General features: G+C 47.4%; 1 protein-coding gene across 1 annotated transcript in view; it reads right to left on the reverse strand.

The window, feature by feature from the left end:
- The window catches only part of LOC139060233 (cytochrome P450 4C1-like), a 118,651-nt gene that overhangs the window by 31,661 nt on the left and 67,725 nt on the right, over positions 1-19,265 (reverse strand). The window contains exons 3-4 of the mRNA XM_070539297.1: positions 17,895-17,983; positions 5,558-5,751 (exon numbers count right to left, since the gene is read on the reverse strand). Coding sequence (XP_070395398.1) covers positions 5,558-5,751; positions 17,895-17,983 — 283 coding nt within the window. The remainder of the gene's footprint in view (positions 1-5,557; positions 5,752-17,894; positions 17,984-19,265) is intronic.

The following is a 19,265-nucleotide window of genomic DNA, read 5'->3' on the forward strand; positions in this document are numbered from 1 at the left end:
TGTCGGTACATTTGGCCGTTATTGACTGCTCTGCGGTTGTTGTTGAGCTCGCCTTGCCGTATGCCGTTGATCCTCCTGATTCTACACCGAGTCGACTATGTTCCACCGATTACGTTCGCCTACCTCACCGAGCCATCACCTATACCACCGTATCACCCGATCCACCTGTCACCGACGGTGATTACGTCGCATCGCCCAAATCCATCGTTCACCTGTCGCAGAACATCGCATTTCCGCACATGGTCGTCCGCGTAAAAGACAATGCTGCCTGTTTTCCTGTAGTGAATTTCGGCCTCTGCCTTTGAGTGCTACCTCAGGACATATCTCTTGCAACCATAGCCCCGGCTTCCGACTACCATATTTCTGCAATGATTAGTGATACTGCGTTGCTTATCTCTGCTGTTTCGGGCCCTACAACCGGAGTATTAGAACCTTTCACAACAATGATCGCTCCTGACCTTCCGGCCTACCATGCGGACGCATTTCATTGCCTTCTAACCTCTGACCGGGACATTTTCGAGCTCCATTACCGACCACTGGGCCAAATGTCCGTTGTGAAACATTGGTTACACACGGGTGACGCCAGCCAGAATCACCGACGGCCCAAGCGCGTCTCCCCTACTGAGCGCGAAGTCATGCAGAAGGAAGTCGACAAGATGCTTGCCCGAGAAATTATTGAGCTTTCTTGTAGCCCTCGGGCTTCTCCGGTCGTGCTCGTGAGGAAGAAGGATGGCAGCTGGCGCGTGTGTGTTGACTATCGCAATCTCAACAATGTCAAAAAAAAGACGTGTATCCGCTGCCGCAGATAGATGGCAGCGTCGATGCTTTACGTGGAGCAAAATATTTTTCTTCGATAGACCTTTGCTCCGGGTACTGGCTGATTGCAGTTGACGACATGGACCGTGAAAATACCGCCTTTAATACACCGGATGGCCTCTATCAGTTTAAAGTCATGCCGTTCTGGCTTTGTAATGCCTCGGCTACATTCGAAAGTATGAGGAATGTTTTTAAGTGGTCAATCTGCCAGTGCTACCTCGATGACGTTATATTATTTTCACCTACTTTGGCCAGGCACCTCGAACGTCTTTGGACGATTCTTTCTGTTTTCCGCAAGGCTGGGCTTCACCTCATTTCATCAAAATGTCACTTCGACCACCGGCAACTTATTCTGTTCGGACACCTCGTCGATTCTTCTGGCGTCCGCCCCGATCCAGAGAAATTACGCGCCGTCAAGAATTTTCCCGTGCCGACTTGTGCCAACGATATCCGAAGCCTTTGTGGGTCTCAGAACAATCTCCTGCGTTCGCTGAGCTTATTGTGCTGCTCACTTAACCACCAGTTCTCGCCCATTTTGACGTGACCGCCCCAACGGAAGTTCGAACCGATGCCAGCGGCTATGGAATTGGTGCAGTTATGGCTGAGTACCAGCAAGGTTGTGACTGTGTTATTGCGTACGCTAGCCGTCTTCTGTCCCAAGCGTAGCAGAATACTCCATTACAGAACGCGAGTGCCCTGCTCTCGTTTATGCAGTGGATAAATTTCACTTCTATTTGTACGGTCGACTATTCACAGTTATCACCGACCATAATGCCTTATGCTGGCTTTCATCCCTAAAAGATCCTACTGGACGTCTTGGTCGGTGGGCTCTACGACTCCAGGAATGCTCATACACAGCTGTGCATAAAAACAGCTGATCGCATGAAGAGGCTGATTGCTTGTCGCGCCATCCAGTAGACCCACGGGTACTTCCTGAGAACTGCAAGCCTACCAGCGTGCTGTCGCCTAATGCATTTCGCAACATCGGAGATGAGCAACGCCGGAACCCCTACTTGAGAGACGTCATTCTCAGGCTGACTTCTGAGACACCTTCGCCTTCTCTGGGTATATTTGCGCTTAGGAAGGCGTCTTGTACCGCTACAACAGGCACCCTGACGGTCCTGAACAGCCCTTAGTTTTTCCCACGCATATGTGTCAAACTGTCCTCGCACAGCTACACGATCTTCCTACTGCGGGTCACCTCGAAGTCTCTAGGAGGAATGACTGTGCTCGGCATCGCTTCTTTTGGCCCGGCAATTACCGTTCCGTCTGCCGTTACGTCGCTTCCTGTGGGCAATGTCAGCGCCACATGAAACCTGCAGTACTCCCAGCTGGCCGCTTTCAACCAATTGACGTACCATCGGAGCCATGCTTTAGGGTTGGTCTTGACCATGGAGGACGGAAAAAGTTAGAAGGGAGCATCGCGCCACGCGATTGAAGCAGAGTGTGGTGGCCCAACACCTGACTGTACGACAAAGTGCGCGGTTGGTTTTAGTGTTCCCGCTCTGCAGGCTGAGTCACGGCAGGCAGCCGAACAAGCGCGCGCCCAATAAAAGCTTTTGGCATAGCTACTGGGAACCAAACGTGTCAGCAAATTTCGATTTTAGCTCCGTGATCTCTACGCAAGAGGTCACGTGTTGGGCCCCCACTGCGCAAAGCGCTGGCTTCACGGAGCGTTCGCTCGCCAAGGCTGGCTGCATGATGTAATGGTCTCTCCTAACCTTTTTTTCCCTTCATGGTGGTGTCCTTCTTGGCCCTTTTCCGCTAACTGCCTTGGGAAAGGAGTGGACTGCAGTCGCTACCGACTACACGACCTGGTACGCGATCACTCTGGCTCTCCCTATCAGCTTTGCAACCGACGTCGCCGACTTCCTTCTCTAAGACGTTATACTTCACCGCGGCGCTCCTCTACAGCTCCTTACAGACCGGGGCCTCTATTTCATATCAAAGGTTGTCCAAGATCTCTTGCGCTCCTGCGATACAAAACACAAGTCGGCAATGGTGTGCCAACTTCAGACCAACGGCCTCAGACCGCCTTAATGGAACTATCAAAGACATGCTTGCTATGTATGTTTCTGCCGACAATAATGACAGGGATGATGCTCTGCCCTTCGTTACATTTGCCTATGATTTCTCTCGACATGATTCCGTGGGTTTTTCTCAGTTTTACCTTGTTTGGAAGAAGCCTCACGTTACCATTTGACACACTCCTTCCCGCCGTTCTTGACACATCGTCAAATTACGCCCATGACGCCATCTTCAGAGCTGTAGAAGCGCGCCAGATTGCCCGCCTGCGCCTTACCGCTTCGCAGGAACAGCAACGACGCTTCTATGATGCCCACGACCGCGATGCCCACTTTGACCCTGGTGATGTGGTCCTTCTTTGGACACCATCACGGCGAATTAGCCTTTGCGAAAAGTTGATTGCATCTTAATCTGGCCTGTACCGTGTACTGCGCCAAACGATCGATGTCACATATGAAATAACGCCTCTCGATTCCACCATGTCTCGACCTTCCACCGATGTCGTCCACCTCACCCGCCTCAAGCGATACCGCAAGGACGACCTATAGCAAGCACTGGGACGGCGACTTCGCCGCCGGGGGTCATGTTGCCAAGCACTGCAAGATACGAAACTGAGGACAGGACAGGAGACGACGACGCTCGCCGGTGTCCCCCGGACTGGTTTCCATCTTGTGTGCCGTGTATGCCAGTGTACGCAATGTAAGTACCCTGTAAATATATTTTGAACCTCTCTTTTCCGCGTCAAAATGTTATCCCAACGTCTTTCACTGTGGCGTTCATCTCATTGGGAAACTAAGCAGCGTTAAATGGGTAAGGACACATGCATGAAGTATGCTTTTTAACGCTACCCAGTCTCCCAGTATAGATCAAACCAACTAAACCGAGTTACTATCTTGGCAGTGTGTTCAATGGGGCTGGCTGGTTCATCTTTAGAATAAAAAGCAGGAACAGCGCTACACAGAACGAGCGAGTAAACAGGACAGAGTGCTGTGGGCCTGCCCTGTTGCGCACTATCGGAACGTTAGACACTACGACATGCTTTCAAATTTAAGAAAAGCTTCTCGTGAGAATGTTGTAAATAGATCTAGGAAATGTCCGATACAACCCCTCTTTAACTTTGTTTATTGTACAATAACTTTTTCTCGTCATAAGGAAAACATAGAAAATAGGAAAAAGCCCACGTGACAATTATTCCGCTTGCGAGTTACATTAAGTTCTCGGGTTTACGTGCCAAAACCATGATATGATTGTGAGGCCCGCCGTAGTAGGGAGCTCCAGTATTAGCTTTAGCCCGCCTAAGTTTATTTAAAGTGCACTTAATGCACGGTACACGATGGTTTTCACAGTTCACTCCCATCGAAATGCGGGCGCCGCGTCCGCAATCGAACCCGCTACTTCGAGCTCAGCACCGCAACGTCAGCGGCTGGGCGCGTCCTCTTGCAGGTCACCGTTCTCTCAAATGTGCCACCTATGAACAACGTCTTTAACCCAGGGAGCTACCAGTGAGAAAGTAACAAGGCGTCGATGATTTTGACTTCCTCAATATGCTTGTGGCTTCTGGGAGCCGCTGCACCTGTTGTCTTCAGCAGCCCTGAGTTTCACCCAACGCATACTATACGAAAATGCGGCGCTGCAGTCGTTCAAAAATTATAGGAATGATGGGTAGTAAGAGTACATGGATTTTTCTATGATTTGACATGACTTCTTGCAGAAAGCAAACTGCCGCTTCTTTTATTGCTCTTTGTGGTTCAGCTGTTTGCTTGATTTTAACATATTATTTCCTTAGAACAGTCAAGTGTCATAAGTTGACGACTAGTATATTCTGCTATGGAAATTGAACCACATCTCGACCTTCCTGAGCATGCCTGTCAGGCTTACTTCAAAATGCGAAACTTGAGGCACTTAAGGGCAAAGTTGGAGAAGAATATCTTGGAATACGAGCCATGTCGGAAAATTAAACAAAATTACCTTGCCTTCCAAAACTGTTCTGAAGTTCTTAACAGAAATGTACACACCGTTTGTAGAGAAATGCACATGCCGTAACCACCAAATAAAAATTAATAATTCATTTTAGTTAAGGATACACTTTCCAGATATAAGCTTCTGCGCCCACTACGCCAGCCAATAAGCCTAAATCGTCACATATACGCAATAAAAACGCGTAAATACACATAAACATCCCACAAAATTAAATATACATATCATGGATTTACTCGCGCAGGATGAATTAGACATCTTTTCGCTTGCAGGAAACATACTTACACCCAGCACCACTATATTGTTTTCTTGTGAAGTTTTCTCCAAACAAGCAAACAACGAAAACGTGTGCGAGATTTTTTATCATACATTTCACATTCATTGGTACTTCCATATTTTGAAGAAGGCTGAATTTATTTTCTGTTTTCTCCATGTCGTTGCAACTAACCAAGAAATGATGCCGATGAGATCCCCGTATTCATATTGCACATGAATGAGTTCGTATTTTGAATGCCTTCCTTGTCGTGGCTTCAAGAAGTTATAAACAACACTTCCGTCTTTCTTATTGAAAACGATGCTGTGCCACAAAAAACGATGAATGTCATTGGAGAAGGGCGTCCTATTTCACACTTAGAAAATTGTATTCACTTATTAACTAGTAAGAGCCCATAGAAACTGTCGCGCGACAATGCATGGCAAATTATGATTTTTCTACTAGAGCGCTGCCGCGGGGCCATACCTCCGATGAGATCCAGACTGCACCGTTTAGCAATATTTTGGATGGGAGCCAGCTCTTTCTTGAGGCTGGCTTCTTCCATGCGCTCAGCCATGCTGTCTGCGTGCTCGTTCACCACGTCCATGAACTTCTCCAGAGTCTTTGAGTGAAAGGCAGGCATCTGCAGCTTCCGTTTGAAACGCCAAATGTTGCCTGCGCTGCGTAGGAAAGACCGAAAAACGTAACATACTCATCGTGAACCGGGTGCCATAAAAATATAAATTCTGTTATTTTACATCCCAGAACCATTATCTGATTATGAAGCGTCCTGTAGTTCGGGACTCCAGATTAATTTCGACCACCTGCTTTTTTTTAACGTTCAGCCAATGCATGGTACACCTGGAGCCGGCGTAAAAAGGAGATCCTATTCAATGAACAGCCGAGCTTAACTGCAATCGGAGACTTTATTCGATAACTATAGCAGCATGGAAGCTAGTACAGAAGATCATAAAAACGAAAGAAAAAAAGAAAAAGAAAGTAAAGTAAGATAGTGGTCTGTATACCACCCCTTTCATGTATAGTCAAAATTGTATCAATGGCTCGAGCTTTCCACTGGTACACCAGCCTTACTTATTTTTTATTTTTATTTATTTACATGATACTGCAGACCTTTTTGATCCAAGCAGGAAGGGCGAATTCAAAGAAGGAATACAATGCATTGTACAAACAGCAATGTACATATGTGTTAAGATACATGTATGTAGATATAAAACACTTCCAAACACATATACAGATCTGGCACCTCCAAAAGGATCACAATGCAAGTGACCAAAAACTCTCTACCAGAAGTTAAAAAATATCGTTAATCGGCTTTTTTAAAGCTTCCACACGTGAATTTTGGATTGGATTTTTGGATTGTAAAACTTTATTTGTCCAACAGATGTAGGGAAGGCTTTAAGTCTTCCCACCTAGACGACGGCCAGGAGTCCTTGGACCCTAGCGGCGATTTCGGCCAGTTGGATGGTCTTCAGTTGAATCTCCGGATCGGAGCTGAGTAATAAGGTCTCCCACTGTTCTAAAGACGTTATTCTTCCCTCAGAGGGAGCCTGTGGGCATTCCCACAGAATGTGATTAAGATTAGCCCTGGCTTTACATAGCTTACACTGGCTAGAGTACTGACCCGGGTAGTAGAGGCTGCACGACACCGGGCTTGGAAACGAGTTGGTTTGCAGGCGACGCCAAGTGGAGGCCTGGCTCTTGTTTAAGGATGCATCAGCCGGAGGATATTTAACCCGCCCTAGTCTGTAGTGTTGTGTAATCTCTCTGTAGCACACTAACCGGTCTCGCCCCGTGAAGCCTTCGGCTAGCCCACCAGCTCGGAATGTGAGTCCTCGAGCTAATTCGTGGGCCGCCTCATTCCCAGCGAGGGAGGCGTGCGCAGGTGCCCAGATTATTTCAATTTTCCTGCTATCTCTGCAGGTCTGCAGGATTCTGTTCGCCTCGGGAGAAATTCTGCCTCTGGCAAAGTTCATCACCGCAACCTTAGAGTCGCTGACTATAATTTTGGCTGAAGTACTTGCAATTGCAAGTGCTATGGCAGATTCTTCTCCAATTTGAGAGCAATCCGTTGGAACTGTGCCACTGGCTATCAATCTAGTTTCAGCGCTCGCTACAGCTAGGGCCATGCGGCCGTTGCCATAGTCTGCAGCATCAACGTAGAGCACGTCCTTCGAGTTTTTGAAACGCTTCTCAAGAGCCTCGGCCCGTTTCTGTCTGCGTTCCTTGTGATGGATTGGGTGCATGTTTTGAGGTAGTGGTGGGATTATTAGTCGGTTCCGCACGCTGCGCGGCAGGTCTACTTTGATGCCTTCCTGCCCCTCATAGTTTATGCCTAGCCTAGCTAGGATTTTCCTGCCCGTAGGGCTTCCCGCAAGTCTCTCATACTGCGAGATCCTCACTGCCTCAATAATCTCCTCAAGCGTGTTGTGGAGCCCTAGAGCTAAAAGCTTTTCATTTGCAGTGCGGATGGGAAGCCCCAGCGCCTGTTTTATACTTTTACGTATGATGCAATCAATCTTCTTCTTCTCGAATGACCTAAAACTGAGGAAGGGAGCAACATAAGCTATTCTACCTATCACAAAGGCCTGGACTAGCCTAACTAGATTCGCTTCTCTCATCCCGGACCACCTGTTGGCGATCCTGCGGATCAGCCTCATGGTCTGCAGTGCGCAGCCGTCTAGTCTCCTTATTGTTTCGCCATTAAAACCGTTGGCCTGAATAAAAAGTCCAAGAACTCTGATTTTGTCCACTTTTGGAATGGGGATCCCCCCAGCTGTGAGAGAGATTTGCGGTTCCTCCTTACTGGCCCTGCCTTTCGGCTGGTATAGAAGCAGTTCCGATTTTTGCGGTGAACATTTAAGTCCCCTAGGTCCGACATAACCTTCAACTGCCTGGATAGCCCTTTGGAGGGTTTCCTCTATTTGGGCATCGCTGCCCCTAGCTATCCACAACGTAATGTCATCAGCGTATATGCTATGATTTAGTCCTTCAATAGCCTCCAGTCTTTCAGGGAGTTTGATCAAGGCCACATTGAAAAGAAACGGCGAGAGCACAGAGCCCTGTGGGGTCCCTTTGCTGCCTAATTTAATGTCATCCGATTGGCATTCTCCAATCTGGATTTTTGCTTCTCGGTCTGACAAGAAGTCCCTAATGTAATTGTAGGTTCGCACGCCTACTCCCAAGTCCTGAAGGTTCTCAAGAATGGCTTTATGTGTGACGTTGTCAAAAGCCTTCGCTAGGTCAAGCCCTAGAATTGCCTTTGCGTCCCCCGTTTCCGCATCGATGATTTGGTGTTTTAGTTGCAGCATCACGTCCTGGGTGGAGAGCCTGGGCCTAAAGCCCACCATCGAATGCGGATAGAGGTCATTATCCTCCATGTAGTTATTGAGCCGCGTTTGAATAACGTGCTCCAAAAGCTTGCCTGCACAAGAGGTTAGAGAGATAGGTCTTAAATTCTCTATCTGGAGTTTCTTGCCTGGTTTTGGGATCATCACCACCTTAGCGGTTTTCCACTGATTTGGTAGTTTACCCTCTTCCCAGCACTTCTGCATAAAGTTAGTTAATGCAGTTATAGAGTTATCGTCTAGATTGCGTAGCATTTTATTGCTAACGCCATCCGGGCCTGAAGCTGATTTGGTTTTGAGCTTGGCAATCTCCGCCCGGACCTCCGCCTCGCTGATGGGTTCGTCTAGGCTGGAGTTGCCTACGCCTTCATAGTTAGGTAGGGGTTCCTTGCTAGTGTCCCCTATGTATCTCTACTGTATGTCCTTCATTAAATCTACCTCCGTACCTTCGTACAAGTGAAGAATTTTTTGAAGGTTCTGTCGCTGCGCTGTTTTGCAGCCCTGTGGATCCAGCAGGTAGCGGAGTAGATTCCATGTCCTAGCTAGGCCTATATTTCCGTCCATCCTATCGCAGGTGGACTCCCAGTTCTGCCTGGTTAGTTTGAGCGCGTAATCTTCTATATCTTTATTGAGCCTAGCGATCCGTCTCCTGAGATTGCGGTTCCACCTTTGCCTCCTGAGCCGTTTTTCCATGCTGAGCTTAGCCTCCCACATATGGAGGAGGTGGCTGTCCGCTATCTCCAGTGCAGAGTCTTCCGTTATCTCCTTGGTTGCGTTTTTAACGTCCTGGCCTAGTTTCTTAGCCCATTCATCAATATCCTTTATCTCACTCCCTGCCGTCTCCCTTCTTATTTCGCGAAAGGCATCCCATTCAACAATTAGCTGGTTTCTGCCTTTTCTCCTGGCAGGGCCTGCGCTCACCACTGTTTCGAGAATAAAGTGATCGCTACCTAGGTTTTCCTGGGTATTAACCCAGGTTGCATCTCCCACGTTTTTGACGAATGTGAGGTCGGGTGAGGTGTCTATGCTGACACTATTCCCCGTTCTAGTGGGGGTTTGGGGGTCGGTCATTAAGGTGAGCCCCTCTTGCTGTGCATCGAGCCACAGTTCCCTTCCCTTAACTCCTTCTTTTCTGTACCCCCAGGCAGCGTGTTGGGCGTTAAAGTCTCCCACCACTACTAAAGCTTGCCTGTTGGCAATACGCAGAGTTTTTTGGAGAAGAGTTCCAAATCGGGCCTTCCTTTGTTTTGGGCTGCTATAGATATTGAGAACAAAGAGGCTGCCTTCTTTCTTTTTTGCTGGAATGAGTTCAACAAGGACGTGGTCTACGTTGATAACCTCCGTGTCGTGCTTAACGACTGCCAAGTTTCTCCTGACCAGGGTGGTTACCCCGGATCTTCCATCATCTGTACTAAATGATATGTAGCCCGATAATTTTGCCATCCCCGCAGTTTCTTGTAAAGCGATTACGTCCGGATTGTCTTTGCCAAGAAGGAGCTGCTGTAGGACCGCCCTTTTGCGACGGTACCCGCGGCAATTCCACAGCCAAATCGTGTGTTTATTGTGACTGGCCATGATTGAATTGTGGATTATCACCCAGTGGTATTAGGGTCGCAGCCGTCTGAGAACCACCATGTACCTTCTGCTCTGTTTCCCTCTGCCAGTTATTAATGCTCACCAACGCAGCCCTGTGTTTCTGGCTTTCTTCCGATAGCGCCTGGATGGCTTGGATGACTGATGCGAACTTTGCCTCCCAACTCGCCTGGAAGTCGTCCATTTTCTTACACAGATCTGCCATTGTGGGTTCTTGTGGCGCGTTCGCGCCTGGTTTCCTTTTCAGAGGTGGGGAGCGGGTGTCATCTACCTGCATCGCCACAGTGCTTTCAACGGCTGGGTGGGTTCCAATCGTGTTAGCTGTTTTGACTGCGTTAGCTACTTTCTTCTCCCTTTTTAGCATAGCGTTTTCCTTTTCGAGGTCATCTACTCTCTTAATGAGTTTCTCTACCGTGATTCTCATCTTGGCGAGTTCCTCGGACTCGGTATTTTTTGGGGAGACCTTATCTACCCAGCTCACCTCCCTTTGCTTGTTGGCTTCATTCCTCGGCCTGGACGACGATCTTGCCCTGGAGCCGGAGTGGACCCCGGAGCCGGAACGATCCCTGGAGCTGGAGCAGCCCCTGGAGCTGGAACGGCCCGGGTGATCGAGGCGAGGGAAGGAGCCCGAGCGGCTCCGGAAGCCCTCCCGGCTTCTTGATCGGCTTTTTCGCCCAGACGAGGGTGTTTTCTTCGCCTCCTCTTCTTGGAGCTTCCGCTCCCACCGGCGTTTCCTGATGATGTATGGAGTTCGGTAGATCTCGCGACACTTCTTGTTGCCCAGTTCATGTCCCTTTCCACAAAGAGCACATTTAGGATCGCACACGTGTCCATCCGGTGGCTTCACCGTACCGCAGCCGCGGCACTTGACGTCGTCCGGGTCCGGACACACATCAGAGCGGTGCCCAAGATGTCCGCATGCGTTGCACACCTCAAACTTCTTTTTGTAGAGGAAGCACTTGAGGAGCCCGCCTCCATAATAAATCCAAAACGGCACATTATCGCTTACGAAGAGTATCAGAACTGAGGTCGATGTCTTCCCCATTCTTCTGACCCCTCTGATTTTGGGGTTCCTTGAACAATCCAGGTTGTCCAGAATCTGTGCTTCCGTGTGTTCCACCGGGATCCCATGAATAACTCCTTTGCCACTGCCATCGGGGGCTGACAGGTAGGCGTTTACTTCGTATTTTGCCTGATCAACCTGAAGTATTTTTATCTTCAGGTACCGATGCATTCTTTCTTCACTCATGGTGCCCACCAAAATGGTGTTTTGCTTGGTGTTAAGTTGAATAATGTCTTCCTTAGCCTCCTTCAAATTCACGCCCGCAGCGGCTCGAACAATCTCATATATCTTCACGTCTCCACCCAAAGATAGAGCTTTCAATCCTCCGCTCGGTCGGATTATCACCTTATGTAGGCCAGTAGGTAGGCGTGGTTGCTGTGACGCCACGGAGCGCAGCGCCAATTTCCTCCCCGCCATCTTGATTGATTTGGTGCTCACGTTGCCGTGGCCGCCATCTTGTCTCTCTCTTCGATCCGAGCCGACACCTTGGCTTCCTCCTTCGCGGCCGCCATCTTGGCTGCCGCGTTGCCGGCTTGTGTTGATCGTGAACCAACCGACCTTCTCGGAAAATTCTTCAGGAGAAATATCCACACGTGAAAAGATCTTCAAGTAGGGAATTCCAGTCAGCTGCTCTTTTCAGAAAAAAATGAGAAATTGTGGAAATATGTCTTTGCGAAATGAGGAATTAACCTTTAATTGTGTGTGTGTCGTGTTTTGCAAGTTAAAGACCATTCCACAGTTAAGCACAATCCCCGTCCACTCCTCTGTTACGTACGGGAAGGAGACAACTGGAGTGATTGCCGATGTGGAACTTGAAATCAAGCATGCGAACCTCAAGGTTCTTTTGAGGTCATCGGTGCGCATTCTTGAGATTCACCGATTGGGAAACTACCGATTTATCAAGTTAATATTTGCTTATTCGACATTACCAGCGTCTGTCAAAGTGGGCTACGTGATACACCGTGTACGAACATTCGTCCCGAGGCCTGTTCAGTGCCGGAAATGTCTCAAGATAGGACATGTGAACGCTGTTTGTACAAGTAAAGCCACCTTCTCACGGTGAGGCGGAGAACATAATACCACCGACTGGGATGCGTCTTCATTTAAATGTCCCAACTGTACTGGCTCTCACGAAGCGACTTCGAAGGAACGCCCGAAGATGAAACAAGAAATTCGTGTTCTTCGAAAAAGGGCAAGAAACCAAACTTCATGTAAAGAGGCTGCTCAATCTGTTCGCCAAAGTGACTAATGTTCGCGAAAGAAGCGTCACAAAGCCATTTCAGAAGTACATAGCGGTAAACAGGCGCCTCGACCGCCTTCGCCTGTGCGTTCATCGAGGTTGGTCACGGCGCCTACTGTTAATCCAAGGTCGATGACAGCACGCGGCAAACATTAACCTCCACCGGCTGATACAGACACGGAATGGCCTTTGCTTCCCTCTAGGCCCACGGCCATTCCAGCGGGCCCTAGTGGTCCTCTGTTCCGTGAAGCCAAGGATTAAGGGCCAATGAAACTGGTGGCACTACGGGCATGCAAGGAGATGGACACAACGAGAAGGAGAGCGTACAGAAAATGCTGAAGCACCTGGCAGAGTCAATGCACTTGAGTCTCGCTGGTCTCCAGAATCTGGCCTCTAAAAGTACCCTGCAAGTGCTCGCCGTGCTGCAGCCGCTTATCGCAGCTCTTTACATGCTGTAAAGCTTTTGTTTGGCGCTTGTGCTTCTCACGCAGGGGAAGCTCACACAACAGCTTCGTCATAGCGTCTTTAACGTTAGGTGCACTTGAATTGATGACTGCAGACTAGTTACGGAACTCGATAGTGGCTTCATGGAAGAGATTCCTTAAAGTTTTCCTTTATGGCCCCGTTCCCCCTCCCCCTGTGCAGAGTAGCAGGCTAGAGCGCGTTACCTCCGGCCAACTTCTCTGCCGTCTTTCAAATAAATTATCTCTGTCTGTCTCTCTCCCAAGTCATGCTGGCAGTCGTGCCCAATCTATGCTAGACCGCCGTTGGGTCTGAGTGATTTACTATGAAAAAGAAAAGAAAGAAGAAAACTCCGGCAGCTCGAGCTGATCTCGCATATGAATGCCGATGTTTATGGGATTAACAATGAAGCGACACGCCGTATTGCCAACGCAGAAATATGTATGCAGCTGATCTCGCTATGAATGCCGATGTTTATGGGATTAACAATGAAGCGACACACCGTATTGCCAACGCAGAAATATGTATGCAGCCGGGCTATTGGCTCGCGCTTCTCACTGCAGACGCTGTGTCATTTAGTGGCACCCCCGCGAAGTCACGGGCGGCGCCCCTAGATGACACGGGTGCATGGCACGGGTTCGAATCCCCGACCTCGAGCTCAGCAGTGCACCAGCGACTGCCACCAGAGAAATATTAATGGATCATCTTTTTTTTCGTGGTTGAAGAGCGGCACATACACTGGGGCACATGTCCAGTTGCCCAAGTTGGCGTCAAAGAGGTTCATTGAAGAGTGGCGCGTACCTAGGGGCACATGGCTAGTGATCACACCTGCCAACTCTCTCGAATGCATCGTAAACCTTACGAATTTCGGCTCGTTCTACGATTTTACGAATGTTGCGCCAAGTTTTCCGAAAAGCGAATTCCAATCGTGAAACGTTTCGCTCTACGATCTCTGAGCCTTCCGTTAGAAGTCTTCTGCTGTTGAAAGGTCGAAAGAGGAGCGCTTATTCCGATACACAGACCCTGCAGAAGGTGAAGTCGGCAACAGCAAAGTTGCTAAAAAGGCGACTGTGATCTTGGGGAGCCTTGGGGAACCTCACCTGCGTTCCTAGAGTGGCGCGGCACGCTTCTCCCCCCGACTTATTTTCCTTACATGTATGCTTAGCCAGCGCTGAATCTTGAACACCACTACCACGATGGTATTTCTCACGAAGACTTGCGAAGTGCGGATGTGCAAGCTTTAATTTTAAATTAAAACTTGAACGCACAATTCCACCGAAGCGGGTTGGGGTCAGATTTGTTAAGTCCGCTCGCGGAATCTTAAAATTCTGTTCGCCGAACGTTCTATGAAATCCAGTTTAGGAACCCCTCATTGAGACTTCTTTGCGTGTCAGTGCATGCATATTCAAGTTTGTTACTTATTGTGCGCTGCGTCTGGAGTTAAATAAACATTAATAAATTGCGTTTGTATGTAAAGGGAATCTGTGAAAAGCGTGTGCTCAGGGCAAGCTTTATAGAAACGCTTGCCGTTCATTAAACAGCGGCACATAGCCCGTGCCACATATCTGTAGTGACCCAAGTTGACACGACAGTTTGTTTCGCTAAACACAGCAGCCCAAATTAGACTGTGGACTACAAATGATCCAAGCTGGTGGGAAAACGGTTAGTGAAGCCGATAGATCAGCAGACAGACAGTCAGACCATGTAACTATCCTAAGAATGCTAATCACATTAAATGTTTCCAGAATTAACGTTGTATGGCTTCACAAGGGAGCTTTCTATACAAATAATCCTTGTTCACACAGAACCTTGTTGATTACGAAGCCTTGTTTAGGGAACCTTGTTCCAAATTATTCCCATCCGCCGCGACGACTCAATAGCAATGGCGTTCTGCTAGTCCCACCTGCGTAGTCGCTGGGCTGATTGCCGGCTTCAGTGACTGGTATTTAATTGGAGGTGTGATGCAATAAACAGTCGCGTACGTAGATTTACGTACATATCAAAGAACACCGGTGGTCCAAAATGAGGCGGAGCATTTCACTACTGCGTCTCTCACAGTCTAGGCGTTTCTTTTTGAGAGATTTACTCTTATCAGTTGGTACATCTCCTCGCAGTGGGCGTAGCCAGGCTGCTGCTGATGATGATATCGTTGTTGGTATCGTTGTCTTGTAACTGTTCCTGACAAATCGTCCCTAGGTGTAATAATTTCGTCATACAAAGTATATCATCCATCTTCGACACGCGTGCGGCCAACGGGTCATTGCTGAATATATTGCATTGTAAGCAAGACACAATTGCGGCAGCCGTAGCATTTTTCTTAGCAATTTTTTGTGGTTGGCGTCTACAGCATGCCGTCAGGGCATTTTACAGCGAAACTGTTTATGGCTAAGGTTCTGTGAAATTTTCATGTGTGCGAGCAAAAACTATCATCGTCAGCAATGGCGAGTGACACTGCACGGGCGATCTTCGTCCTCTTCTTCCACAGCTCGCTCGTTGGCACTTTCGGCGTAAACGTGTGAACTCGCTCGTGCTACTGCTAGCGCCTTCATCGTCGTCTCCTTCCACAGCTGGCTCCGATACCGTTCATTACGCTAGCGTTTCCACACTGCCCCTCCCTCGTCCTCCCCTCGCTGCCCCTCCCTGCCCCTCCCAGGTGCCGAAGGCAATGGCCCACTGCTCGTCGGCGAGCTGATCTCGGTCTCAAATTCTTTGCCTCAGTAAATCGCGAAAGGAAAATAGGAATCTATATAACGAACGTGTATAACGAATGTATAACAAGAATGAACGCGAATGTATAAAAATAAGTAAGTTTCCGTACCTTTCGTCTCAATCACTACCGATCAGGGCAATTAATGCGTTCGTACCTTTGTTCAAAATTCTGTGTCAACCTCTTTGTCATGTGCTACACAACTTCGCTGGTCATCCACATTCACAGAGTAGAATGAATCAGGATTTTATCAATTCTAATCACTCGTTTTAAGCAAGTTATTTCTTCTTCTGCTTTATGGTTACAGAGAGAGACAGAGAGAGCGAGAAAGAGAGAGAGAGAGCAGAAAGGAGAAAGGCAGGGAGGTCAACCAGATGGGAAAATCCGGTTTGCTACCCTACGCTGGGGAGAGAGAGCAGGGGGAGGTAAAGTGGTACGTCGACACCATTGCACACTACTATTTTCGAATAGGGTAACCGAGGCTGATCATCCAGCCATACTGCCAGTTTAGAGAAAGGTTGCGTTGAAACACAGGAACTGCGCTATCACATGGCAATACTCTGCATAACGAAGTGGTGCGCGTGTCGTGTTTGGTTGCGTTTTTACAGGGGATAGCTGTGAATGCCATGCTCCGTGCCTGCGCAGCCGTGTGTTCTTCGCCATGAGATGTACGCTGTCGAGATGCTTCACTGGTTGCGGGAGATCGGACGCGCCGGGAGCGCAGCTGACAGCACGAGACACTCTTGACGAGTGCAGCATTCCCAAAAGCGCCTTTTATTTTGCCACCTGTACTTGTAAATCCACGAGGGCACCACTGATCATTCATATAATTTCAGTGTATTTTAAACATCAGCCATAAATAAATTCTCATCCCCATTCTGTGATGACGTTAGGATAATAAAAACGCTTGAATAAAGAAGGGACCACAACAGAAATTCAACTTCCATCACTGCGCCAAAAAACACAACCAAATCACGACCGCTGAAACAAGCTCACGGGGCACACATTGTGGCTTGCGACGCCAGTGCAAGAGATGAACCCTTCACTCTGGCTACTGAATTTTCAACAATAGAAAACATTTCCATGAAGGGCAGTTTTATATATGCGGATCGAATGGCCTCAACTCTTCGTATCCATAAATGAATCGCCTCATTTATGCTCAGTTAATCTCCTGTGAGAAAGCGAGTTAGAGAGAGGAAATTCTTTAATATATCCTGGAAACGTTCACCGGCCCAAGCCCCTATATACAGCTTCAGATGACACGAACTCACCTATTCATACAGAGCAGGCACGCACACAGTATACAGTATGCAAATACAACAACGCTGTCATTGCAGCAGCTTGCGACATAACAGCTGTTCGATGTGTATGATGTGTAGCTGCAGTAACTTGCGGAGGTTCTCATCCGCACCCCTACTCCTTTCGTTTTCCTTGCGGTGTGACTTCAACGTTTTCCGCACATCGGAGCAATAAAAACATGGTCGCAAGGTACAGTGCTCATGTGTGGCTCTGTCCGGAATGCGTCGCTATTCCTGGGCTTTGCTGTAGCAAAATATTGCTTGGCATGCTTGTTTTGAAGGATTAGCAGCCGTTCCCGCGCTATGGTACGTATAACGTAAACAGGGTAGTGCGCCCAGCAGAAGACAGCTATGCGGGAATAACGCTCGCGCAGCCGCATAAGTACGAGTGTTCTTAAGGTATGCAATTTTCGCACATCAGGGGCCGAATTCACAAGTTTTTTATTCGAAGAATTGTTTTCTATTGACCGGATGCCTTCGATAATGATAAGTCCAACCTTCATAGACAAGGGGTTGTTGATAGGTGCTGTGAAAAGTGTGCAGTGTTATGGGCCAGAACATATCCTTAAACATTAACTTTGAATATGTTTCTGCTGCACGACCCACTATATTTTTCTTAATTAATATAGCCATCATATTTTCTTCCGTTCTTCTTACCACTGCTAGTATTACGAGCGAACCTGAATAATAATATTTATTTGCGAAGTCACTAGCTTATTTATTGATTAATTTTAATCTGTAAATTGTTTGCTTATTCACGCATAATCGCATGTGCAAGCATGTGCTTGTAGCTATAACATATGCAACAGCACGGCCTAGGTACCGTTGAGTCGTACATTGACTATGCTGCCAAGTATGCAAACAATTTTTCGCAACAAATCGTCTCACTACGATTCTAATGCATAACCATTGCTACACCCTCAGTACATCTAAATTTAAAGCTATTCAAAATTGGTAACAATAAGCTAACAATGTTGCGTAATAAGAAATTCTTTATGACGTTAAGCAATTCTCCATCAATGTAAGTGGTAGTCAAGATTTTCCGGAGGTTCGTCGACATAAGATATGGACGGCATCGTTCTTGGCTTCACTCACATATAAAGCATATTTCTCGGCCCCAACCATGGTATGGTGAACGTGTAGAACAAAGGCTTCCTCAGGTTCTCCAAGCTCGACAGAAGGACCTGAATTGATTGGGAAAGAGCCAAATAGTGTTGTGTGAAATGAAAGGACAAGTATTATCATGGAACAAAGTTGCGGGCTACAAGAAACTTATTCGCGCATCTTTCAATCCCCAAACAACTTCCAATTACATACACTTTGAAACATGACAAAATTATGACCACCTGTGCAAGAAATATTCGAGCAAGATCTACTATATCAATAAAATTGCATTTTTTATTGTACATAGTGCAGAAATTAAAACAAAATAATGAGAACGTCTTCGTTATATGCTAGGAGTGTAGTACGTAACAAAAACTTACATACACTTTGAAACATGAGAAAATTATGACCACCTGTGCAAGATATATTCGAGCAAGATATACTATATCAATAAAATTGCATAAATTGCAATAAATTGCAATAAATTGCTAGGGGTGTAGTACGTAACAAAAACTTACATACACTTTGAAACATGACAAAATTATGACCACGTGTGCAAGAAATATTCGAGCAAGATCTACTATATCAATAAAATTGCATTTTTTATTGTACATAGCGCAGATATTAAAACAAAATAATGAGAACGTCTTCATTATATGCTAGGAGTGTAGTACGTAACAAAAACTTTCACGGGAAGGCCGCCCGTCCATGCGACTGTTACATTTACTTGTATGATCAAACACGGGAACGGACGGATCAAATGACGTGAAAGTCGGTGACGTTTTAGGCATCCATCTGCTGTAAAATCATATTTTTTGTTAATCCCCATACGCTGATAAGAAGAGGAGATGGCATGTACAGAACTCCGTTCTCGAGATCAAGGCAGAGGTTTACCCGAACTCACCTCGCGTACAGTCCTTGTTGATAGGCGGGCTAGAAAGAAAAGGGGGACGAAGCCTGCGCATTGTCTGACCCCTGCCCTGTCTACCTTGTTCAGACTACACAGCAGGCTTTATTTGAACCCCTTGTTATGTCACTCTAGTTTTATTCTAAACAAATAAATCTAAAATATAATTGATAAGCAGATACGCGACAGAATGCATGGCAAATTGGGTATTTGGAGTGTGCATAGGGGGGGGGGGAGGAAACACATTTACCGGCTGTAGAAAATTGTGAGTGCGTTGGGGGCAACATCGGACATAATTGCATGCCATCAAAATGCTTCTTCAAGTACAGCGAAAGAGATTTTAGAATTGTTGTTGTTAGAAAACGGCTCAACTTTCAGTTACTGCACACGCAAACTGGAGACACGTACGCTTAGAAGCTGTTTTTGAAACTATCTTCGTTGGTTAAGAGGCGCTA

This window comes from Dermacentor albipictus, chromosome 1 (assembly GCF_038994185.2).
Source record: "Dermacentor albipictus isolate Rhodes 1998 colony chromosome 1, USDA_Dalb.pri_finalv2, whole genome shotgun sequence".
NCBI classification, from domain to species: Eukaryota; Metazoa; Arthropoda; class Arachnida; order Ixodida; family Ixodidae; genus Dermacentor; species Dermacentor albipictus.